The 25,785-nt window shown below is 43.8% G+C and overlaps 1 protein-coding gene across 2 annotated transcripts in view; it reads left to right on the top strand.

Annotated features, from left to right (window-relative positions):
• The window catches only part of FOCAD (focadhesin), a 280,601-nt gene that overhangs the window by 252,883 nt on the left and 1,933 nt on the right, over positions 1–25,785 (top strand). Inside the window, exons 36-43 of one of the 2 annotated variants that reach the window (XM_006764937.2) lie at positions 10,161–10,289; positions 11,744–11,859; positions 14,652–14,912; positions 15,506–15,595; positions 17,751–17,928; positions 19,416–19,513; positions 21,078–21,329; positions 23,529–23,604. In XM_006764937.2, the coding sequence (XP_006765000.1) occupies positions 10,161–10,289; positions 11,744–11,859; positions 14,652–14,912; positions 15,506–15,595; positions 17,751–17,928; positions 19,416–19,513; positions 21,078–21,329; positions 23,529–23,604 (1,200 nt within the window). Of the gene's footprint in view, positions 1–10,160; positions 10,290–11,743; positions 11,860–12,888; positions 13,875–14,651; positions 14,913–15,505; positions 15,596–17,750; positions 17,929–19,415; positions 19,514–21,077; positions 21,330–23,528; positions 23,605–25,785 lie in introns of those variants that run through there. The other variant, XM_015564735.1, reaches the window with a different exon arrangement.

The raw sequence follows: 25,785 nt of genomic DNA on the forward strand, positions 1-25,785 counted from the left end.
TTAAATTTTTGAGGAGTCTCCATACTGTTCTCCACAATGGCTGCACCAATTTGCAATCCCACCAACGGCGCATAAAGATTTACTTTATCTACATTCTTATCAATACTTGTCATTTGTTGATTTATTCATAATAGGCATTCTGACAGTTTTGAAGTAATATTTTATTGTGGTTTTCATTTGCATTTCTCTAATGATTAGTGACTTTGAGCATCTTTTCATATGTCTCTTGGCCTTCCTTATGTCCTCTTTCGAAAAATATGTATTGAGGTACTTTGCCCATTTTTTTTAGTGGGTTGTTTGTCTTACTTTTGTTAAGTTGTATGAGTTCCCTGTGAATGTTGGAGATTAAACCCTTATCAGTGATAACATTGGCAAATATGGTCTCCCATGCAGTGGGATTTCTTGTTGTTTTGTTGGTTTCTTTTGCTGTGCAGAAGCTTTTTATTTTGATGTAGTCCCATTTGTTTATTTTCTCCTTAGTTTCCATTGCCCTACGAGCTGTATCGATGAAGATACTTCTTCAGCATATGTCTGAGATTTTGCTGCCTGTGGCTTCCTCTAATATTTTTATGGTTCTCCGTCTTACGTTTAAGTCCTTTATTCATTTTGAGTTTATTTTTGTGTATGGAGTAAGTTGGTGGTCTCTAAATTCCTATTTTATTTAATTATTTATCAGTTGTTTGGATCCTCACATTGTTCCAGATTTAGATCAGTAAGGGCCTCTCTAAGTTGGCTCTCGTGTCCTTTTGGCATGACCCCGTCATTCTTTGAGATACTTTCTTTCTTTGTGGACAAGATGTTTAAGGCTCATGTTGTAGTATCCTCAGCCCTGCAATAGCCAGATAGTGCAGCTTCTTCCTAGTGCAGGCTGATATTTAGAAGCAAAGATGTGGCTACACATCATCCCAGCAATGCTGTCAGGCCCTTTCAGTGGACAGAGTCAGGAAATTCCTTCTCTGTCCCTCCCTCCCCCTCCCCCCTTCGCCCCTCCCTCTCTCTCGGGTCAGTATTTATTTCTAAATCTAGCTATATGTATATTGAAAACCACAGATTTACAGTAATGTCTCCCATCACAGTTCAACACCGCAGGTTCCCTCTGCCTTTCCCTCTTTTCATATTTGTTAGCTTCCTCTCTGACAATAAGAAACCTGGTGCCCATTATTCTCAGTAAATTGGCTCACTTTCTGAGCCCCCCTAAATGAAATCACCCCCCAGTTTCCACTGGGCATAGCTGCCGTGCTCTCAGGCCCAGGTCTCCGCTGGGCAGCCACCTGCTTCGCACTCCTCCTGGTGCTGAGGGCCCAGGGGTGTTTGTTTCTGATGACTCCCCCTGTGGCTGAGGGGCTTGGCCTTAAGACAGAACAGCCTACCAGCGCTTGGTATCTGACTGACATGTAGGCCCTTTCAGTGGACAGAGTCAGGAAATTCCTTCTCTGTCCCTCCCTCCCCCTCCCCCCTTCGCCCCTCCTCTCTCTCGGGTCAGTATTTATTTCTAAATCTAGCTATATGTATATTGAAAACCACAGATTTACAGTAATGTCTCCCATCACAGTTCAACACCGCAGGTTCCCTCTGCCTTTCCCTCTTTTCATATTTGTTAGCTTCCTCTCTGACAATAAGAAACCTGGTGCCCATTATTCTCAGTAAATTGGCTCACTTTCTGAGCCCCCCTAAATGAAATCACCCCCCAGTTTCCACTGTGCATAGCTGCCTTGCTCTCAGGCCCAGGTCTCCGCTGGGCAGCCACCTGCTTCGCACTCCTCCTGGTGCTGAGGGCCCAGGGGTGTTTGTTTCTGATGACTCCCCCTGTGGCTGAGGGGCTTGGCCTTAAGACAGAACAGCCTACCAGCGCTTGGTATCTGACTGACATGTGAGAATCATGCTGTTTCCAATGACTGTCATAACGATGGAGGCGTTTCTGGCAGGGCACTGAGCACCTAGCCCACAAACGCACCTGCTGTAACTGCCCGACCTTGTTTTCTGAGGGCTTCGGAAAATTTCTGCTCACCGTTTTCCTCTTGATTTAAACATCCTTTCCTCGGTGAGGGGAGAGAGAGGAGTCCCTGGTGGTCCCAGATCACTTTAGCTTTCTCGCGTGGTGTCTTTCTGTGTGCTTTTCATACTACTTTGTATGTGTGTAATGGTTTGCTTAATTCTTTATGGGGTTTTAGTTTAAAGTCTGTCTTTCGCCTCAAATTGTAATTTCATCAAGGGCAGGAAGAGCATCTGTGTTTCATCCTAAGTGCTTAGAGAGGAGTACTTGGCAAGTAATCGTTTTCCAATTTTTGTTGATCTACAGCTTTAAGCACGTACATGGAAATAAATCAGTGATGGCGAACCTTTTGAGCTCGGCGTGTCAGCATTTTGAAAACCCTAACTTAACTCTGGCGCCGTGTCACTTATAGAAATTTTTTGATATTTGCAACCATAGTAAAACAAAGACATATTTTTGACATTTATTTTATATATTTAAATGCCATTTAACAAAAATCAACCAAAAAAATGGGTTCGCGTGTCACCTCTGACACGCGTATCATAGGTTCGCCATCACCAGAATAGATCATTCTAAGCTAGCGCTGCTAAGCAACTCTGAAGATGGAGAAAGTAAAGACATCTCCACGCTACTCAGCCACGTGCTGGAGATGGGAATGTGTGTATCACCGGCTGTTAGCCTGCGAGTTGCCAGACTCTGACCCAAGGGCTTACACACGTGCACTGTGGCACCGAGATCTGAAATCCGTGTAGCCAGGGTATGCGTGATAATGGGTCCTGTTGTAATGCATTATGTTCCGATATGCCATGTGTATCAGGGTTCTTTGAAGCCTTCCACTGGATGAGAGAGTTAAAGCAACTTTGTATCTGGATTTTAAAACATCTGGATCCTTTTAACAAGCACTGTTAGGTCGCCTCAGTCCCAAGTCCGTCGTCTATAAAGCACTTCAGTATTTCCTTTTATCTGAGGCACTTGCTTGAAAGGCAAACACTGTAATAAGGGAGCCAGCCATTCCCAGGGCTGAGATTTGGATTCTCGTGTGCAATGCTAAAGATCTCTGGGCAGGAAGCCACGTGACTTCATTCTCCCCAGGCCTGGGGACCCGCTCTCTGTCCTTACATCCCCCCACATGCGTGGGGCTGTTGGGTATTTTCTTCATTCCTAGCAGTTACTATAATTCCTTTCATTCCGGGTAGGGCCAGACTTAGTTCCCTGCAAGGATGGTGGGATGTTTTGTGTGAATTTAGATATACTATTAGGTACTGATTCTCTGCCCTTTAGCGGTGGAGGATTTATTGTGTTATAGTACTTTTTTGGTTTTCAACCCTGTGCTCCATTCTACAAGTTCTCTTGGTTTCCGACACTTGGTTATACATAACAGATCAGTGCTAAAGAACCTAGAACACCGTGGGAAGTGCGCGGTAAAATGCAGTCAGTTATTGGCCAAAGTTCTCTTGTCCTGTCAAGAGAGAGCTCATTGTCTCAGCAATAAAACATCTAGAAAATGGTCATATTTCGCACGGGGTCCTGGTATAGGAGGGCAGGTTCAGTGTCTTCCCGATTCCCTAGTCCGTGGTCGGCAAACTGTGGCTCGCGAGCCACATGCGGCTCTTTGGCCCCTTGAGTGTGGCTCTTCCTAAGCCTTTGGAGTACCCTAATTAAGTTAATAACAATGTATCTACCCATATAGTGTAAGTTTAAAAAATTTGGCTCTCAAAAGAAATTTCAGTCATTGTACTGTTGATATTTGACTCTGTTGACTGACTTTGCCGACCACTGCCCGACCACTGTTGGAAACTAGGTCCTCTGAAAACTGCAAAAATTGTATAAGGAAGTCTGTAGAAGGACCTGAAGTAAAATTTTATGTGATTTTGAAAACACTTGACCTAAAAAAGAAAATTAATAGAAATCTGCTTACAAATTAATGATACCTAATATAGAATTCTGTGCTAGTCCTTAAAAGGAGAGAAAAAAAGTAATTCTATGCACAGATATTTACTCCCCTCTCTCCCCCCACTCCCCACCCCCCGTCTGCCAGTTCATCAGGCCATTTTTATGAATCATGAGCCAAAAGGACTCCAAAAAAACAGCTGATTTTTTGTTTGTGAAATCAAAGACTCTAATTTGCAGCCAGTGTTGTCTAGGGACAATTGTCACATGTGTGTGACCAGTATAGAGCTATGTGAATTCCTGTCGCTGCTGTTTTGTTTTTGCTACACCTGATTTTCCCATGGCTGTGTGTCCTCTCACTGGCATATCAGCTCCGTGAGCAGAGTGACTTATTCTGTCTTGTTCAACTCTGTCTTCATGTATGGAACAGCGCCTGGGGCCTAACAGATACTCAGTTACTGGTTGAATGAGTGAATGTGTTCATGGATGTATTGACTTTTTGTCAGAAATACTTCTCCTTGTAATAGCAATGGTTAGCTCCTGATAATATTTCCTGCTCTCCTAGTATGACATCTCAAGAAAAGTCGCAGGTGTGTTGAGTTTCATTTTTTAATTTATCTTTATTGTTGAAAGTATTATAGATGTTCCCTTTTTCCCCCACTGACCCCCTCCACCCCATTCTCACTCCCTTCCTAGGCCTTCACCACATTATTGTCTGTGTCCATTGTCTGGTGTATAATTTCTGATTCTGTTGCCTTATCTGCTATATATTGATTTAATGTGCTAATATTTTGTTGAGGATTTTTTTGTCTGTGTTCATGAGAGGCATTGTTTGTAGTTTTCTTGTTATGTTTCTATCTGGTTTTGCTAGTAGGGTAATGCTGTCCTCATAGAATGAGTTAAGTATTTCCTCTGCTTCTATATCCTAAAAGTGATTGTAGAGGATTGGTATATTTGCTTCCTTAAATGTTTGGTAGAATTCAACCACTGGACTCATCTGGGCATGGTGCTTTCTATTTTAGAAGGTTATTAATTATTGGTTCAATTTGTAAATAGCTATAGGTCTATTCACATTATCTATTTCTTCTTGTGTGAGTTTCAACAAATTGTGTCTTTCAAAGAATTGGTCCATTTCATCTAGGGCAGCATACCATTAAGTGTGCAATAGCATTATGTCTTAAAAAAAACCTACATACCTTAACTTAAAATACTTTTGGCTAAAATATTCTAACCATTATCTGAGCCTTCAGAGAGTCGTAATCTTTTTCCTGGTGGAGGGTCCTGCCTCAGTATTGCTGAAAACACAATTATCTGTGAAGTGCAGTAAAGCAGAGCACAATAAAACCAAGGCCTGACTAGCCTGTCAGACTCCAAATTGCGGGCAGCAGTGTGCCCTGTGTCCTTCCCTTTTTTAGGGCTCCAATAAGATGATTTTTCAATCTGTTCAGCTTTTTATGTGTTGTTAGAACAGAGTGGGGACTTCCGAGCTCCTCATATGCAGAAATGGAAATCCACCTTCTCTCTTTAAAAAAAAAAAAAAAAAAGTTTTCAATTATAAAAAACCTTATAATATGAAATTTATCATCTTAACCATTTTAAGTGTACAGTTCAATGGTGTTTAGTTGTGAAAACAATCTCCAGAAGGCTTTCATCTTGCAAAACTGAAACTCTAAAGAACAATATAAACAAACAAGCAAAACAGAGACAGACTCAGATACAGAGAACAGACTGATGGTGGCCAAATAGGAGGGGAGTTGGGGTCTCGGTGAAAAGGTGAAGGGATTGAGAAGTACAGATTGGTAGCTACAAGATAGTCATGGGGATGTAAAGTACTGCATAGGAAAATAACTTTGTACAGTACCATTTGGGACCTGGAAATCAGGACGAGCACGTAGTAAAGTATATGATTGTGTAACCACTAGCTTTACACCTGAAACTAATCTATAATAATAAAAGTGTAATATGCTAATTAGACCAGACGTCCTTCCTGACGACCTTCCAGACAAAGCCAGGGCTTCAGGGGAAGCCGGGGTCCCGGGTGCCTGCTGGTGGCCGGAGGGAAGCCCGGATCCCGGGTGCCGGAGGGAAGCCAGTGCCGGCAGCTGGGGGAGGGAAGGCCTACTCTTGCATGAATTTCGTGCATCAGGCCTCTAGTACAAAATAACATAGAATATAAACTGTAATTTAAAAAAAAAAAAATTCGACTGAAGCTCTAGACCAGCAGTTCTCAATCTGTGGGTCGCGACCTCTTTGGCATTCGAATGACCCTTTCACAGGGGTCGCCTAAGACCATCTTGCATATCAGATATTTACATTATGATTCATAACAGTAGCACATTACAGTTATGAAGTAGCAACGAAAATAATTTTATGGTTGGGTCACAACATGAGGAACTGTATTTAAAGGGCCAGAAGGTTGAGAACCACTGCTCTAGACCATTAAACAATACTTATCCTTTTCCCCTCATCCTAACCCCTGGTAATAACCATTCTTTCTGTTTCTATTTGATTACTTTAGTTACCTGACGTAAGAGGAATCATACAGCATTTGTCTTGTTATGACTGGCGTATTTCACTTAGTGAAGTGTCGTCTAGGTTTATCCATGCTGTAGCATATGACAGGATTTCTTCTTTTTTTTTTTTTTTTTTAGGTTGAATAGCATTCCATTGTCTGTATATATACACATGTATATTACTTTTTGTTTATCCATTTATCTGTCAACTAGAGGCCCGGTGCATGAAATTTGTGCACTGGGGAGGAGGTGTCCCTCAGCCCAACCTGCACCCTCTCCAATCTGGGATCCCTCTCACAATCCAGGACTGCTGGCTCCCAACTGCTCACCTGCCTGCCTGCCTGATTGCCTCTAACTGGTTCTGCCTGCCAGCCTAATCACCCCCTAACCACTCCCCTGCCAGCCTGATCAACACCTAACTGCTCCCCTGCCAGCCTAATCGCCCCCAACTGCCCTCCCCTACCAGCCCAGTCGCCCCCAACTGCCATCCCCTGCAGGCCTGGTTGCCCCCAACTGCCCTCCCCTACTGGCCTAGTCGTCCCTAACTGCCCTCCCCTGCTGTCCTGATTGCCCACAACTACCCTCCTCTGCTGACCTGGTCACCCACAACTGCCCTCCCCTACTGGCCATCTTGTGGTAGCCATATTGTGACCACATGGGGGCAGCCATCTTTGTGCGAGGGTGTGATGGTCAGTTTGCATATTACCTATTTATATAGGTTGGACATTTGTGTTGCTTCTACCTCCTGGCTATTATGAATAGTACTGCTATGAACATGGTGTACAACTATCTCTTCAAGACTCTGCTTTCAGTTCTTTTGTTCATACACCCAGAGTGGGATTGCTGAATCATATGGTAGGTCTATTTTTAATTTTTTGAGGCGCTACCATATTGTTTTCCATAGTGGTTCCATCATTTCGCAATCTCACTAGCAGTACAAAAGTTTCAAGTTTTCTATATCCTCCCCAACACTTTTTTCTTTCTTTTTTTATAGTATCCATCCTAATGGGTGTAATATCTCATTGTTTTTATTTTTTTTCTCTCATGGTTAGTGATGTTGAGCATCTTTTCATATCCTGGTTGGCCATTTTTGTATCATCTTTGGGAAAATGTCTATTCAAGTTATTTTCCCATTTTTATGTTTCTTCTTTTCCCTATACTTCTCCTTTCTTCAACATTTTTTCCTTTTATTGACTTTGCCTCTGCATCTGCTTTCCCAGTTCTTCAGCCTATGAGTTTGCTGCTTTTACTGCTGATTCTGCATCAGCTTCTTTTGCTGTGCTCCTCCTTTCTATAGCTGATTTTCCTCTTTCTGACTCTGTCTCCATTTCTCCTTCCTCATTTTCAGCATCTGCTGATTCAGCTACCTTTCTGCCTGTTTTGCCTCTATTCTTTTTCATGTGCTTCTCTTTTCTGTGGCTATTTTTCCTTTTGCTGGCTCTAGCCTCACATATGTTTTCCCTCTTTTCAGATTCTGCTGATTCTGTTGCATTTTCTGCTTCTCCTTTTTTTGTGCTTCTCCTTTCTGCACCTGGTTTCCTTTTGCTGACTCTGTCCCTACTTCTGCTTTCCCCTCGGTGTCTGCTGATTCTGTTGCCTTTTCTGCCTCTCCTTTCTCGGTGCTTCTCCTTTCTGCAGCTGGTTTCCTCTTAATGACACTGTCTCTTCTTCTGCTTTCCCCTCAGTGCCTGCTGATTCTGCTGCCTTTTCTGCTTCTCCTTCCTCTGTGCTTCTCCTTTCTGCAGCTGGTTTCCCTTTGATGACTCTGTCCCTGCTTCTGCTTTCCCCTCAGTGCCTGCTGATTCTATTGCCTTTTCTGCCCCTGTTTATCCTTCTCCTTTCTCTGTGCTTCTCCTTTCTGCAGCTGGTTTCCTCTCAATGACTCTGTCCCTGCTTCTGCTTTCCCCTCAGTGCCTGCTGATTCTATTGCCTTTTCTGCCCCTGTTTATCCTTCTCCTTTCTCTGTGCTTCTCCTTTCTGCAGCTGGTTTCCTCTCAATGACTCTGTCCCTGCTTCTGCTTTCCCCTCAGTGCCTGCTGATTCTGTTGCCTTTTCTGCCCCTGTTTATCCTTCTCCTTTCTCTGTGCTTCTCCTTTCTGCAGCTGGTTTCCTCTCAATGACTCTGTCCCTGCTTCTGCTTTCCCCTCAGTGCCTGCTGATTCTGTTGCCTTTTCTGCCCCTGCTTCTCCTTTCTCTGTGCTTCTCCTTTCTGCAGCTGGTTTCCTCTTAATGACTCTGTCCCTGCTTCTGCTTTCCCCTCAGTGCCTGCTGATTCTGCTGCCTTTGCTGCTTCTCCTTCCTCTGTGCTTCTCCTTTCTGCAGCTGGTTGCCCTTTGATGACTCTGTCCCTGCTTCTGCTTTCCCCTCAGTGCCTGCTGATTCTGTTGCCTTTTCTGCCTCTGCTTCTCCTTTTTCTGAGTTTCTCCTTTCTGCAGCTGGTTTCCTTTTGCTGGCCCTGCTCCCACTTCTGCTTTCCCCTTCATTGGCTGCTGATTCTGCAGCTCGTTCTACTGATTCTGACCCTGCTTTTCCTTTTCCTAGTGATGCTTTTTGCTAATTCTGCTTCTCTTTCTGCTGATTCTGGTTTCCCTTCTCCTGCTCATGATGCCCCTGTTACTTTTGCTTCTCCCTCTTGGTCTTCCACTTTTCTGTACATCATTTCTGGCCTCCTTGTAACTTCATGACCCTTAATGGCTACTACAATTCCTACTATACCTTATGGCTCCACTTATAACTGTGCTATGTCTCATTTTTTTCTGTTTCAATTTACTACCCCACCTGAATCCTATATAATAAAGAGCTAATATGCAAATGATCATCACACCCCCACAGCCTCTCACTGGGGCCGGGGACCTGAGGCCACACTCCCCACCCAACAGCACTTGACAGGGGACCTGAGGCTACACCCTTCACTCAACGGGGCTTGACGGGGGACCTGAGGCTGTGCCCGCTCCACCCTGCGGGGCTTGACAGGGATGGGTCTCGCATGATTTTGAGGCGTGCGCGGATGGGTGGGGACTTGACTCTGGGTCCCTTGATGCGCCCCAAACTCTGACAGGAGGGAGATTTTCATATACATCTTACTAATTTTCTTTCATCTCTGACACTTCTTTATAGAGAAAGGCAAATAGCAATATTAAAATATTTCCTCTAATTAGTCCCCTTTTAATGTGCACAAATTTCGTGCACCGGGCCACTAGTAAGAATATAATATTAAAGTTGTGGTACTGTGTCATAGCTGGTTAACCTATGGATTAGCTGTCGCCTTATATGCTCACCTCCGGAGTAGTCAGCCATGCACAGGCTGAGGAATGGAACAGTGAATCACAAGGCACAGGGCATACCCATTTAGGGCCACAGACCCTGAAGGTAATTTTCCTGAGTCAGCAGTAGTTGTCTCCTTTTCTGGAAGTGAATGAGCAATGAGCGAGCAGTGAGGCTGTAGGTATCGTAGAGAACATTACCCTTTTTAGAAAGCTGGGTGAAAAGACATGAGGAAGCATGGAAGACAGCTAAGCAGTTACATTGAATATTCCCATCTGGACAAGGGGAACAGACCAGAGCCAAATGAAAGAGAGAGAGAGGAGCAGAGGGAGCCAGGTTTTGGAGTAAGTGGGGTTGAAATTAAAAGCACAGGACTGAAGGACAGACCACAGTGGAAGATGTGATACCAGTCCCTTTGGAACAGAAGAACCAGGGAGCACTGGCCGACTCCATGCATGATGCCCCGGAAATGTCCTGTTACCGATTTCCTTCTGTTGCAGGTCCTGAGTCAGTGCCCCCGTCCCTTCTCAAGGTGGTGATGAAACCCATCGCGGCAGTTGGCGAAAGCCACCAGTACCCTCCTGTGAATTGGGGGGCACTGCTCTCCCCACTTATGAGGCTAAACTTTGGTAAATATCAAGTGTTTTTTACTCCTTCAGACTCTGCTTTTAGGGTGTGACCAGGGTCGAAAAATGGGTTCTGTGTCATGGGCGGCACTGACTAGATAGACCTTTGGGGTTAGAGGGTTGACTTCATGGTTGGGGCCCCTGGGTTACATTCACTGGTCACTTTCTAAATAGTTGAGGGTAAGGAGGGGGAGGTTGAAGACAGGCAGATACAGAAAGATGAACTCATCAAGGCAGTATTTGGCTGACATGTGCATGTTGCTGGGCATAGGTTGCAGGCACCAGAAGGCTGTACTGCCTCTGCCCTAGCTTTCATGGAAGCAGACAAGGGGGCGCTGTAGCCAGTTACCACAGACGTAGTGGCTTGAACTGGCCCACGTTTACTTATTTATCTTATAGTTAGTTCTGCAGGTCACAAGGCCAACAGGGTTCCCTCGGGGCTAAGGTCAAGGTATCGCAGGGCAGCATTATTTCTTAGATGCGTTAGCGGGGTGCTGTGGTCTGAACATTCATGCCACCCCACCCCCAAACACATATGTTGCAATCTTAACCTCCTGTACGATGGTATTAGGAGATATGGGGCCTTAGGGAAGTTGAGTAGGTCATGAGGGTGGAGCCCTCCTGAATGGGATGAGTGCTCTCATAAAAGAGGCAGCACAGAGCTCCCTAGCCCCTTCCACCACCCAAGGACACAGTGAGAAATTAGATCCTCACCAAAATCTGACCAGGCGGGCGCCCTGGCCATGGAATTCCAGCCTCTGGAACTGTGAGGAATGAATTTCTTTGATTTATAAGCCACTTGGTCTATGGTACTTTGTTCTAACAACCCAAACAGACTAAGAAAGGGGGAATCTGTTAATCTGTTTTCTCTCCTTTTCTAGCTTCTAGAGCAGTGGTTCTCAGCCTTGGCTGCACATTAGAATCACCTGGGAATCTTTTTAAAATCCTGATTTCTGGGCCCCATCCTCCAGAAATTTTGTTCTTTGTGACTAATGTTGTGGCCCCACCCCATAACAAAGAAACAGAATTTCCGGAGGATGAGGCCCAGAAATCAGGATTTTAAAAAGATTCTCAGGTGACTCTAATGTGCAGCCAAGGTTGAGAACCACTGTTCTGGAGGCTGCCCACTTTTGTTGACTTGTGCCCCCCTCCCCCTCCCCCTCCCCTTTCATCATCAAAGCAAGGAGCAGAGGGCTGAGGCCTTCTCATGCAGCTGGACTAGTTACCCATGTTTAAGGATTCATGTAATTAATGAGTCCAATTGAATAACCCCCATCTCAAGGTCATTAACTGGGGCCAGTGGTCCATTCTTTTACCTCACCTCTAAGAGGAATGCCTTGGTTGACTGTAGTTGTTCCCTGTAGAAGTCACACAGCAGCTGCGTTGCTTTGAGATACTGCAGGCTGAAAAGCAGAGCAGCAGCTGCACGAATATTCTTGTCCTTTCTTCTCTTCCAGGTGAAGAGGTCCAGCAGCTGTGCCTGGAAATCATGGTGACCCAGGCGCAGTCCTCCCAGAACGCGGCTGCGCTGTTGGGACTGTGGGTGACGCCCCCGCTGCTCCACGGTCTCAGCGTATGTAGTAGCTAAGGGTGTCGGGCAACAGGAGGATACGGTTCTCCGGAGGGAGATTAACATGCGTTTGGGGTGTGCTCTCAAAGTAAAGAGTGGACGAGTGGGATTTTATAAAAACAGGGTGGCCAACAGAGTGAAAAATTGTGTGATTCAGACTCTGCCGTAACTGTCACCATTTATGCTATCAGCTACCATGTATTACAGAAAGGGAACAGGCTGACCAGTTATTCAAGTTCCTTTCTCACGTTCATACAGCCAGCAAGTCGTTGAACCTAGGTTTACTTGTTTATATGATGCACATAGTCATTCAGTCGGTAGTAAGAGAAAGACAAATCTCAAAACAGGAGATCTGATTCCCCCCTCTCACAGGAAAGGCAGCAATGAAGGTGAGCCTTGAGGGCTCAGTAGGACTTGGTTAGGCATCCAGGTAGAGGCACCAGGGATGTAGGTGCAAAGAATAGAACATCTCTGTGAGGTGTTCAGCTTGAGCGCAGAGCTGAGGAAGAAATGATTTGCCTGGTGTTTGGTAATGACCTGGTGTCAGGGCTAATAGTGCTTGTTTTCAGTCAGACTCCTTTCTTCATTCCCAAAGGATGGAGGGAGCATCCCCTGCTTCCTTCGAGGTTTACCAATGGATTCCAAGTTCAATGACCTCACCTTTGTTATTCTTCTATTCTAGGAGGCGTTAAGTCTTTGAGGATACTTCAAACCTTTCTTCCTTATTTCCTCAAACTTTTGGCTTCAGTCTCTACTCTTCACTTTTTTTCTTTTTTCTAATATATTTGTATTGATTTCAGAGAGGAAGGGAGAGAGAAACATAAATGATGAGAGAGAAACATTGATTAGCTGCCTCCTGCACGGCCCCCCATTGGGGATCAAGCCTGCAACCCAGGCATGTACCCAGACCAGGAATCAAATCGTCACCTCCTGGTTCATAGGTCAATGCTCAACCACCAAGCCACACCCGCCAGGCCTCTTCGCTTTTTTCCTTTACGTTTTCCCGAATCTCCCAATAATTTTGAATTGCAGGTCAGTGTTCTCAATGTGTGCCTCCTGTCTGTCAGCTTTCACCATTATCTGTCTGCTCTAAGCAGCTCCCACCCACAGCTGCTTAGTGAGCACTTGCTATGCACCTGCCACATGTAAGCACTCAGTGAGTACTTTCTTCAATCCTGACAGGCTGCCTTTTTTTAACTTTATTGAGTTAAAGTTTATATTCCATAAAATATGACCATTTTAAGTGTAATTTGAGTTTTAGTCCACTTATTTTCATCCATCTCCGAGAATACTTCTATCACCGCCAGAGGTTCCATTGTGCCTACTTGTAGTCACTGTCCACTCCCAGCCGCAGACCCCGGCTACCACTGATCCGTTCCTTGTCTCTGTCATTTTGCCTTTTTAAAAGAACTTTCCTATAAATTTAAGTGTCATATAAAGTTTAGAAAATCTTTAGAATGGAATCATACAATAGGAAGTCTTCTGTGTGTGGCTCATTTTACTTCTGCACAGTAGACTTTATTATTTCCATTTTACAGGTTGATAAACTGAGGCAAACGAAGGTTAAGCAAAGTCCACATATCCAACAAGTGGAAGAGAGTCAGGTGACCCCAAAGCCCATGTCTTAAACACTATGCTATGTAGCTCCTTCCTTTTGAATCGGGTGTAACTCTCCTAGCCTCACCTGTGTTGTTGACCTCAGAAATTTTCTAGGTTTTAGTCTTCTTTCCATTTCTCTTTCAGATCTCCTACTCTTTTGCATTTTTCCTTGATTATGGGCCTTTCATATTATCTTTGTTAATTAATGAATTAAATTTGTAAATTTGTTTTCTTAATTACATACCTTCTCATTAAAAAATGGTCTGAAATGGCATATTCTTTAAAGTGAGCTCTTCAGATAACTTATGCAACATTACTCTTTTTAGAAATTTACTGATTTTTGTCAGACTTTCCTTTTTTATATCACTTCTTTTAGACTTACTGCCCCGTTAGTGTCATACTTCTGTTTCTGAGATTTTTTTAAATATATTTTTACTGATTTTAGAGAGGAAAGGTGTGGGAGAGAGAATCATTGATCTGCTGCCTCCTGCATGCCCCACACAGGATCAAGCCTGCAACCCAGGCATGTGTCCTGAGCGGGAATTGAACCATGATCTCCAGGTTCATAAGTCGACCCTCAACCACTGAGCCATACCGGCTGGGCTGTTTCTGAGACTTTTTGAAGCCTGATCTCTATAAGTCTATGAGACTTCACTAACTGTGCCCCTTCTTAGCTCTCAGACGCCAGGGTCGCTCTCACATGCTCAGCTGCTATTCTTTGGTCAGCAATGGTCTCCTCGTGTCAGTTCCTCTCATTACTATGTCCCTGCGCTTCCTCAGAAGACAGAGTCGGGACTGCCAGGTCCTGGGTTTAGTTGATTTCCAGCGGGTGAGCCTTTCCTCTTCCAGAGCTCTTCTTGACAGAAAATGTGGCTTTTTAAGACTGAACAGCAGTGACTATGATGCAGCATTTCCTTCCCCTCACTGAAAAGATCCCAGGTTTAAGCGAGTGGTTCGCAGATGGGTTGGCAGGTACCATGCCTACACGAGTCAGGCTGGATCAGAAGTCCCTGCAGCAGCCAAATTACATGCCCTGATGGCCCGCCGGACCAGGAGGCTGTGGGAAACTCAGGGGCAGGAAGCAACCTGCACCTTTTCTCTCGCAGCTGCAGCGAGCACAGCGATGGCCCGGGGGTGTAAGCAGGGTAAACCCAGGCCTGCCTGTTTACATCTGACCTTTGCTGTTTTCCTTCCAGCTGAATATCAAGAAATACCTCCTGGTGTCTGCACCGCTGTGGGTCAAACACGTCTCTGGGGAACAGATCCTGGGCTTCGTCGAAAACCTAATGGTGGCCGTTTTCAAAGCCGCTTCCCCGCTTGCCAATCCAGAGTTACGCCCGAGTGCCTTGCAGGGCCTGAGCCAGGCCATGAAGCTGCCCAGCCCTGCCCACCACCTCTGGAGCCTGCTCAGCGAGGCTACTGGGAACATTTTTGACCTTCTGCCAAATAAGATTCGGGTGAGGAACAAAAATATTTACATTCCTGGCCATTTGTGTTTGGGATTTTTTAAAGCCTTTTTGGCACAGCAGGGAGGTGTACGTTTTAAGAACGTGGCGGGAAGGCTGGCAAGAAGTCATCACGTTCTTCACTGAGAATGTGTTTGCTTCCAAGATCTAAACTGAGGTTGAGTGTTTAGAACCAAAGTCTTCAGCAAGCTCGGAAGCTGGCTCGCCAGGAAGTTCGCTCCTCGGCCTCTTACCAACGCCTGTGGAGGCTGAGGAAGCTCGGTTGGGCACGTCGCTCACTGCTATTCATATGAAGTGACCTGGTACTAGCCTTTCCCCTCCCCCAGCGGACCCCTGAATTGTGGTTTTACAGAGATGTTAAAATTCCTTTTGGAATGATGGGTCCTGATGAGGAGATAAAAGAAAGAACAGGCAAACAAACACAGAAAATAACAAGAAAGATGTTTTTTGAATGAGAAACAAATGACCACATGTTTTGGTTTGGTTATTCGTGGAGATAAGCAAATCTAATCATCTGTTGGAACGTTAGGAACATACTTGCCTTACATTGTATTTTGACACGTTTGGGCTTTGTTCTTTACCAGAGAAATGACTTAGAGCTGTACATCGGGGTAGCAAAATGCCTCTCGGAGATGACGGATGATGAAGCCAATCGGCTTGCCCCGGTTACCGAGGTAATAACATATCCGTGTACTTGTTCATTATTGAGGCTAGTTTTGTTTCCTATGTGTTACTATTAATTTCAGAAAACTATGTCTGTTTCACTCTGGGTCTTGTGTCCCGTCTACTCTGAGTGGTTGGTTCTTAACAAATGTATGTAATAATGCTTTAACCTAATTCATCCCACTTTATCAAGAACATTTCAGTGCAGCAGACGCCAATCTTTCCGACCTCATGAACCACCAGTTGCTTTAGTGTCACCTGTGGGCAAAATTAAGTCCAGCGCAATGTCGTCAACACAAAAAACACAGGGATGGGAATATTCTCACCCAAGCACTGTCTCCTGCATGGAAGGTGTTAAAAAAAAAAAAAATAGTTCTGGTCTCACATGAATTTTTTTCCGTCTGCTACTTACTTAAAAGTAATAATAACAAACCCATTGCAGCTTAACATAAATAAGAAAAAAGTGTTTTCCAGAAAATCAAAAGAACTCCTGAGGAAAGTGGCATTACTTCACCTTCTCGCAAGGCTCCTCCGTGTCTGCGGGGGCCTCGTGGCGGCTGCCCTTCCCGTCTCCTGAGACATTATTTTGGTGAAGTGTTATTCTTCCCCTTCCTCCTCACACAGATATGTAGGAGGAAGGGGACGAGTGTGTTAACAGGCTTTTCAGATAATTATGGATCTCTCTTTGATTGTGCGCCAAAACACAAAAGTAGTGGTTTCTTGTAGGTTAGTTGCAGTGTGGAACCTGCTCATGGTGAACTTCCCACTCTGTTACGTTAGAAACCATTCGTCGGTTTGTGCTCTGCGTCTCTCACCAGTGCTCGATTTTGTAACATCAGACATTGGCCATTTGAAAATGTTCCAAATGCTGGTACATTTCATTATATAATATCAAAACATCGTATTGGTTAATATCACCAGTCTTTCATGTATTGGGAAACTGCCGAACTCATATAAGCAGATACACATTTTCCAAAAATCTAATTTTTGCTTGAAAGTTCCGATTTTATTATTGGCAGTGAATTCTGTCAAGCGTTTTCCATGAAGTGACGGTCTCACGTCCTTCACTTTTAAGTAGGCTGTCTGTCAAATATGCAGTTTGAATAGCCATAGGTGGTTATGCAGGGAGAGGCAGTATAAAGAAATGCTTACGTGAATGGACTTTATGTAAAACTTCAAAACTTACGTAAATGAAGTTTATCACGGGAACAGTGGCCATTTCGGCTTACAACTCAATGTTGAAGTGTTTTTCCTTGGGACAACCGTTATGCTTCGGTATTCAGCAGAAGCCCCTTATGGATACTTCCCACTTTGTCCCACAGAATATTAAAAAGATGTGTACTCAAGGGCAAAGGTTTAATGAAATGAATAATTTATATTGTTTACAGCAGTGATTTTCAACCCGTGTGCCACAAGAATTTCTAAAACATACAATACCTGACTATTTAGTCGGGGCACTGACCTCTTTTCCCTTAGATTGTCCAATAAAAAATGACAACAGCCAACACAACAACAGCCATTGGTATGAGTGAATCAAAATTATACCTATTTTTTGGTCAGATCGGCAAAAAATACAATATATTTTTTGATGTGCTGCGGAATTTTAGTAATTAGTTTATATGTGCCATGAGAAGAAAAAGGTTGAAATCACTGGTTTACAGGAATGTTTTAAGTGAAACTAGATTTTTTCAAAAATTTCAAGTGGGGATGAAAAATACAATGGACATTACCACAGTTTGATGCTATTATGAATATAGTTTGACCTCACAGACACTGTAAAAGAGTCTTGGGGTCCCCCAGAGGTCTGTGTACCATACTTCGTGGACTGTCAAAATAACACGTGTCATGTGCTTAGAATGGCACCTAGCACCTGACAAGTACCATCATTATTATTATTTGTGTATTCTTACTAAATATCATCACTGATTGACCCCGACGTCATTGATGGTTTTTATGAGAAGCAGGAGGTGACATGACAGCACCATCTGCATATACATTCTAGTGGAGCGCGCAGGGGAGTGGGTCACACGCTGCAGGAAATGAACAGTTTTAGCATTTGGAGTAATAATCAACTTCACACTCACCCTTTCTGTGTTGCCCTTGCACTGAGGTTCTATAACAACTACAGTTAATTTAATAGTAACTGAGCAATTGGCTTTTTTGCAGAGCAGCCTAGAAAAGGCTGCCTTTGTCAGGCTGTACTTGGTCTCGCAAGGACGGCTCCCCTTGATGGGCGTGAATGACATGCTCGGCGCCGTGGCTCAGCACCGGGAGAAGGACGCACTGGCCTGGGTGATCCTGCACAGCTTGTACCACGCGCGGATTGTGAGCCACGCCAACACAGGTGAGGCCGGCGGGGCGAGCATCGGAACAGGAAGAGGCCATCTCTTCAGTTGTCATTGTTTCCCCAACTTGAAAGCTGATTTAGTGCTTGACATAGGTGAGGCTTTGTCACCCCGAATGAGGAGCACGTTGGCTGGAAGTGAGCAGGTACAGCTCACTACATCCACTCTTTAGCAATGGGAACGAATTCTTTTGAGGATTTTTATCTCGTTTTTGGCCCTCAAGGATATAAAGTTTATCAGGTAGATTCTGTCAGACAGGATATCCATTGATGATGCCTGATGTTTTCATGAAAATGGCTTTTGGGGAGTCATTTAACAAACAAAAAACAGCAACAATGAACTTGAATAGTTATTCTATAGAACTTCTCAGCGGTGAGAAGAATAAAACCTGGATGACCTCACTACATCCTCAAGCCAGGAGGTCCAGGCCTGCTCTGCTAATGAGTCCTATGGCACAACTTTTAAACTGTTTACACGTTTAGACTTTAGGAGCCATCTGAAAAGGGAACTCCTGCATTTCCCCTCCCACGCCTTCGGTCAGAGGCTTAGAATTTCTCGAGTCTGCATTCGGGTTCTGAGTGCTACCTGGCTAAAGCGGGTCGGAAATGGCCGGGAAGCCCCTGTGTTTCCACATGTTTCCTTATGTTTCTGTGCCCCGTTTTCCCCATCGCTTGTGTCTTTAAAGTTTTGAGAGAAAACTGGCAAACGTCCTTACTCTTTTCAAAATTGGATTGGAAATGTTGATTCCTCTTCCTCTTTGGCAATTGAGATGGTTGTCTCATATCTGTGTGTGTGCTTCACCAGTGAAAAATGAACTTATGATGAGAAACTAGATTTCTTTACTCAAAATTAAAACTGTATTTATCAGGGGGAAAAATCCAGTAGGTGTTCCCAATTAAGCATGAGGATAATTTAAGCAAATTGAAATACATTTGAGATTGCCCTTGGTTCTAACCTTCAAGCTTAAGCCCTATATTTTTCTTATTCACTAGATTTTTGAAAACCTTTCAACGTAGTCTTTACTATAATGGGAATCCTCATTTTTTTAAAAAAAAAAAAAGGAAAAAATCAGTATGTTGTTTATTCTCTAATTACCTTATCACATCTGGTTTTTACTTTTTATGTCTTTAGGATAGGTTTCTGTGCAATTTTGGCATTCAATATTACTGGCCTGCTGGGTGCCAGATTTCTCATAGTGTGTTTAATGTTGAGAAAGAACTCCAATAAATGCCTTTTACCACTAGTGGGTGGGTAGGCTTGAAGAATACATTAGCCATTGAAAACGAAGACCGAAATACGGTCACCTGCTGTGAATACTGTCAACTCTCACAGGGATCGCAAGTCTCGGGTGTGGTAAGAGAACCGGAAACTATTTCATGACATCCTCACCAGGTGTTCTGCTTGAGCTATGATAGTTATTACTGTTCTGTTTTGCATTTCCAAGGGAAAACCCTGGTCAGGTAAGAAAATGTTTTTGTCTTTTCAGGTGTGTTGAAGAGAATGGAATGGCTCTTGGACCTGATGGGTTATATCAGAAATGTAGCTTACCAGTCAACCTCTGTTCAGAACGTGGCTCTTGATGAGGTACAGTTCAGAGGAGTAATTTGTAGCTTTCTCAAAACATAAAAATTATGTTTGCTCTCCCAAAAAGAGGAATATTTCGCTGCCTGTGGCTTTCTTTTCCTCCTTCCTTTTATTCTTGGGAAACAACAGCGGTGATAACTCTGATGTCACAAGAAATGCATGTGCTTACCAGGTTCTTGTGGACACCTAGCTACACCTTGAAAAAGATGTCAAAAGAGTATGTTCCTTGATAGGCAGCACACAAAGGGCACTAGCTGGAGGGCAAACCCCTCGGTCTGTGTACTTGGGCTTGACCCCTAGAAGAGGTGGGGCCTAGGGCTCCGGCCTCCATGCTGGCCCAAGAGACTTCACACGCCTGGTGTGAAGAGATCGCTGGAGTGTGTGCAAGTAATCTGTGTGCACAACACTACCTATGGGCATGTGTGCATGTATTAGAGAGTTTTCGGCACAGCTTCAAGTTGACTCCTGACCCAAAAAAGGTTAAGAATCACTGGTATTGGGTGAATTAAAGAAGAAAGATTAGTAAATGAAATGATGACACCACTTTCCCCCTTGCCTCATTTTCTTGAATGCCCTCTGTGCAATTTTGATGTGTACAGTTGTTGTTTTTCTATAGGCATGTCTCATTCACATGTTTCCTTTGTGAGTAAAAATGTGCCCAGCCTGGAATATTGTTTGAAATTCTGCCCCACTTTTCTGAGGAGTTGTGTGTGTTTTTAAATTTTTAGTTAGTGAGAGTAGGAATTTTAAGAGATTAAGTTCTTTTTGAACTTTTTTTTAACAAGCATAACCTGTCCTCTTTGCCTTTTGATCTTCTGAGTTTCTTTTAGCCTTCTCCGTTTTCTTATGAAAATCTTTTAAAACCTAGGAAATACAGATAAGCAGAAGTGTAATTTAAATCACAGTAATCCAACATCTGAGACGTAGCCCTGTTACCACCATTTCTACAATTGTCTAGATTAGTCTAAAATCTAAAGGGACAGATTCTAGACACACTTGGTAGAATGCATGAGGAGAGTCATTTGTTATTGTTCAAAAATAGAACAAAACTGTCAATATTTTTAAAATCAGTTTTAGCCACATAACAATAAATCTAAATATACTTTTCCATAGCACTCTTAATTAATTTTTAATCTCTTAGAAAACACCAAACCAGATGAGTATTTGAAGCTCAGTATGATTAGGAATTTAACTATGTTTCTCCTGAAATGTTAGCGCACTAATAATCAAACTGATGGTCCCTCTGTATTCCCAAAAGAGAACCCCAAAAACCTACCAAAGCCCTACAGCAAGCATGTCAAACTCAAAGGCTAACATGGGCCAAATAAATGAGGCACATGGCCCGCGGGCCATGAGTCTGACATGCTTGTCCTACAGTGCCTCTTGATTAAGTTTGGAAACGGAGTTTGTTCTTCAGTTCAGTCCTCTTCTGGGGCAGGGGTGGGACAGGAGGGAGGAGGGGAGGGGAATAGAGCATTGCATCATTAGAGGGCTGTGTATGTGAACATGTGTGACTCTGAGTGGTTAAAACATGTGACTAGCCCTGTGTCTATTTCCATTATAGGCGCTGGACTTCTTGTTGCTGATCTTTGCAACGGCGGTGGTTGCGTGGGCCGACCACGCTGCCCCGCTCCTCCTCGGCCTCAGTGCCAGTTGGTTGCCATGGCATCAAGAACAGGGCCCGGCTGGGCCAGCATCCAGCTTCCTTGGCAGGAGCCCAGTGCACAGGGTCACTCTGCAGGCGGCCCTCGCCCTCCTTCCCAGTAGCATGCTGCTGCTGCTGCAGAAGGAGCCTTGGAGGGAGCAGGCCCAGAAGGTGAGGGCCGCCGCCTGCTGTCGGGGCAGGTGGCCATTTCCTCCTTGGCAGTTCCTGCTGTAGATGTGAAGTGGGAGGTCAGCGAAACTGGACTCACACCACAGGCCTTCATGCTTGGCCCCACATCCCAGCCAGATGCAGAGCCTCAGAGACGGGGGCTAATAGTGACAACAGAACCAACTTGCTCACGGGGGGTTGAGGGGACGGGGCGGGGCGGGGCGGGGGGGGGCAAGTAACGCTTCTGCCTGCGTTCATTTATCAAAGACATGTGTGTTCTTGATCTTGGGGACGAAACGATGAGTAAGCTCTGAGAGCTCAGAAGGTGACAAGTTCAAGATTGCAAGATGGAATGATAAAGAGGGAAAGGAGTGTAGAGTGGTGATGAACAAGGGAGGGGTGATCAGCAGTGCCTGGGGGCGGGTGTCAGGGAATCAGGGGAAACATGAGTCTGGAGCAGCCATCATCTCACAGCCCAGCTCAGCCGCCTGGTGGTCCGGGCTGTGCTGGAGGCTGTGGGGACATGTGGGGTGTGAGGTGACCGCCCCTGCCCTCAGGAAGTCCCTTACGCTTTTGATATTAAGATTCGCCAGCTTCCTCGCTGTCCTGCCAAGCAGATGACAGTACTGTGCTTCCCGGAGTTCTCGTTACGTGGCCTTGACCTGTCTTTATTTTAATACAGTTGTTCTGGAGGATTCTTTTCTGAATCCCATTTCATCAAAATTGGATTTTTTTTTTTTTTAGGCTGAAAGCTTAAAACTAACTTTATGTGGCTTATTCTTAAAACCTGACTACTAATCTTTAAAATATCTTTGAGCTGCAGACTCATAGTTTAGCTATGCACAACTCCCCTGAGCATCTCAGTGAAAACGCCTCTTTTCTTAAACCCGATAAGCATTAGTAGTATTGCCCCAACTTGTGTTTTCTGTGTCATCATAAATGAAATCAGTTTAAATGTGGAATTACCTCATGTTATTTCTGGCCTAGGACACCAGGCTGGCTTTGAACTACAATGTAAACATCCTGCATCTATTGTGTGTTTGTAGAGCTTGATTTATTTACTTTACCAGTAGGGGATTTTAAAGCAAACTTGAGAAAAAATAAACAAAGGAAAAAACTTTTAATTAAAGCAGGGAATTAGGAATGTTTTCTTTATTATGTTACTCTTTCTTCAACCCAGCTTCTATGTCCAAAGTTCAGATGAGTCAAGATTGGCAACATTCAGGAACCAATGGAATTACCCCATATCCAATTCATAAACGATCTTGGCTGCACCGTAGGAAATCAGTCCAAAGTCATAGACTGAGTTTCTGCCTCATTCGCAGGATCTCTGTGCAGTGAACACACTTGGCCCTACCTAGCAAATTATGTTATGCTTTTTTTATTTTGCATTTCAACTTGCTGTTTTATATTCATTTGGGCACAAACTGTTCTTATCTACAGGAACATATTTTATTTTAGAAGCAGTGGCTTACATCTGATGAGTGTCCCTGTTTACTGCCTCAGCCTAGGGAACTAGGCTTGGCTGCACACAGACCCGGGTAGCAAGCAGCAGGGTGCAAAGGAATAGTGCGAGGTGCTTTTTCATTAATTTTTAAAGAAAGAGGAAGAAAGGGGGAAAGATAGAGAGACAGACATCGATGAGAGAGAAACATCGATCCGCTGCCTCCTGCACCCCCGACCCTTCTACTGGGGATCGAGCCTATAACCAGGGCTTGTGCCCTGACTGGAAATCGAACCTGCGACCTCTTGGTGTATAGGATGATGCTCAACCGACTGAGCCGCACAGGCCACAGCAAGAGTGTGAGGCTGTGTAGCTAGGTATACTTAAGTTCAGATCTTGACTCTGCTATTCAATGAGAGTGGAATTGGGCAAGGTTCTTGACCAATCTGGACCTCTCAGAATAACGAGAGAGAATGTTCATGGCACACAGGAGTCCCTCGGAGCCCGTGTGTCCCTCACTCTTAAAACCTATAGCAGGTCTCGGGGTGTTCAGCAAGGAAAGGAGGTTTGACTTTGAGGGTCTTCTGACTAAATGGGAGCTGTGTCTGTCTTTAACGTCTTGGGCCTGGTCCCTTCCTCCAGGGCCTCCCCCAGCCCAGGCAGTGCTCCCCGGGGACTATTGCTCTGATCCGCATGGATGCAGGCCCACGGGCTGACTGATCTCTGACTGATGCTGCTCTTCTTCATTTTCATTCCAGTTCATCGATTGGCTGTTCAACCTCATGGAAAGTCCTAAGGAAGGCCTCTCTGTGGAATCCAGGGGCCTTTTAAAAGGTATGACTTCTGTGCTCCCTGCCCACTGTAGGTGAAAACCTCCCAGTGCTGTCCGCGCTGCGAAGCAGCTTCTGAGTGGGTGTTGGTTCCTGAAGAGGCGCGTCCTGGTTCAGTTGAAGAAGAAACTCGAAGCTGCCACCAGTGTGGCCTTTGGAATTAGAAAGTGGATTTAATTTTTCAGTGCATTTAATTTTATTTTCAGTGCATTTAATTTTTATTTAAATGGTTTTTGAAATGTTTTATTATAATTGTAAAATATGACGTTAACCAAAACTTAGAAAATTCATTAAAAGCAAAGAGGAATCCAGAATCCCATTGGCCAGTGATAACTTTGATACTTTTCCAGAAAAGTTTTTGCCCCCTCTGTGTATGTGTTGTTTTAACGTGTTTAAAATTATAAATAATTGAGAAAATACACAGACACTTTGAATACTTCCTTTTATATTTTAAAATTATTTTTTAAAGCATTTAACCTTTTCTTACACTGCCTTCATCCTAGTATTTTTAATGGCTGCCTGGTATTTTGCCAAGGGAGTTGGATATTTCCCAGGTATTTATGTCTTTTTGTGATTTTTTTTATAGTACTCCTCTATTGATTTGTTAAACTATGACTGTTGGGACAACAAACATAAAAGATATTTCTGTGAAAATTATATAGATTTTTTTTACTCAAATAGAAGTCTTTAGGGCTGGCTCTGTGGGTGGGTGGGTAGGGGCTGTATCCTGCCAATAGCTGTTGTGGATACCCAGACATGGGCTGTAATATACTGCCCTGAAACGGCTCACCTGGGAAGATTGTGTGTTGGCCTAATTTTTTATAATCTATCAAGCCTATCTCCAGGCTAGAGTCATAGTATGACCATATTTTACTTTAAGTATGGTATAAATTATTATTTGCCAAACAAGTGAGAATTTCCTAATGTATTGTGTCTGATTCTTCTCCCTACCCACAAAGAGGGTGGAGGACATGTCTGTGAAGGTGATTCTGATCAGTCACAGAACTTCATTGAGAATAGGGCTGGGGCCTGAAATAGTTCTTCTAGATCCATCCTTAGAGATTTGCTGCTAGGATATCCTCCATTTGTTTGCTTGGGGGAGTCTGGACTCATTTGTAATGACCGTGGGTCCATAATACCGTTGGTTACTGCCAACATATACTGTCTTAGGTTATGAAGATAACAAAGAATTGATACTGATGAGGAAACGAGTAATTTGGGTCAAGAAAGTAAATGTTTAGCTCAATTATCTGTTCAAGGGCTTTATTAGAGTCACACGCAATAATTGTGTAACTCTGGCTTACCTCCATTCCTTCACACTATTATATTTTAAATAATATCTCAGTATATTTCTATTAGTATTCCAAAATACTTATGATAAGTTACCTCAAGGCATTACATAGAACTTCCCTATTTTAAGTTGATCCCTAAGGGACCCATGACAGATAAGAAAAGCTATGGACTCGTGGGTACCTGTTCAAATAGTTTTAGTACAGGTATGCTTGCTCCATTGAGCCCCTGAACCTAACTTTATGATAGGGTCAGTTGGTCTTTGGTTTTGTTTTGTTTTGTTTTTACCTTTTAGTTAAATATTTAGTGAAAAAATAATATTCATGTAGAAAATACTCGTCATAAATAGATTTTTATAAAGGAAACACACTTATTTAATAAGCATCCTGATTAAGAAAAAGAATATTACCAGCATCCCTGAAGTCAGTTTTTGTGGTTTTTTGGGGGGTTTTTTGGGGGGGGGTTTGGGTTTTTCTTTTGTTTTTTTTTTATTGATTAAGATATTACATATGTGTCCCTGTCCCCACATCACCCTCCATCCCCCACCCCGTTGTCCGTGTCCATTGGTTAGGCCTCTATGCCTGCATGTAAGTCCTTTAGTTGATCTTTCCCCCTTACCCCCCCCCTCCCCTACCTTCCCTCCGGGGATCGATAGTCTGATCACTATTTCTCTGTCTTTGGATCCGTTCCTGTTCGTCAGTCTATGTTGTTTTCTATATTTCACAAAAGAGTGAGATCATGTGGTATTTATCTTTCTCTGACTGGCTTATTTCACTTAGCATAATGCTCTCCAGTTCCATCCATGCTGTTGCAAAAGGCAAGAGTTCCTTTTTTTTAACTGCAGCATAGTATTCCATTGTGTATATGTACCACAGTTTTCTAATCCACTCATATC

Source organism: Myotis davidii, unplaced genomic scaffold (genome assembly GCF_000327345.1).
Source record: "Myotis davidii unplaced genomic scaffold, ASM32734v1 scaffold197, whole genome shotgun sequence".
NCBI classification, from domain to species: Eukaryota; Metazoa; Chordata; class Mammalia; order Chiroptera; family Vespertilionidae; genus Myotis; species Myotis davidii.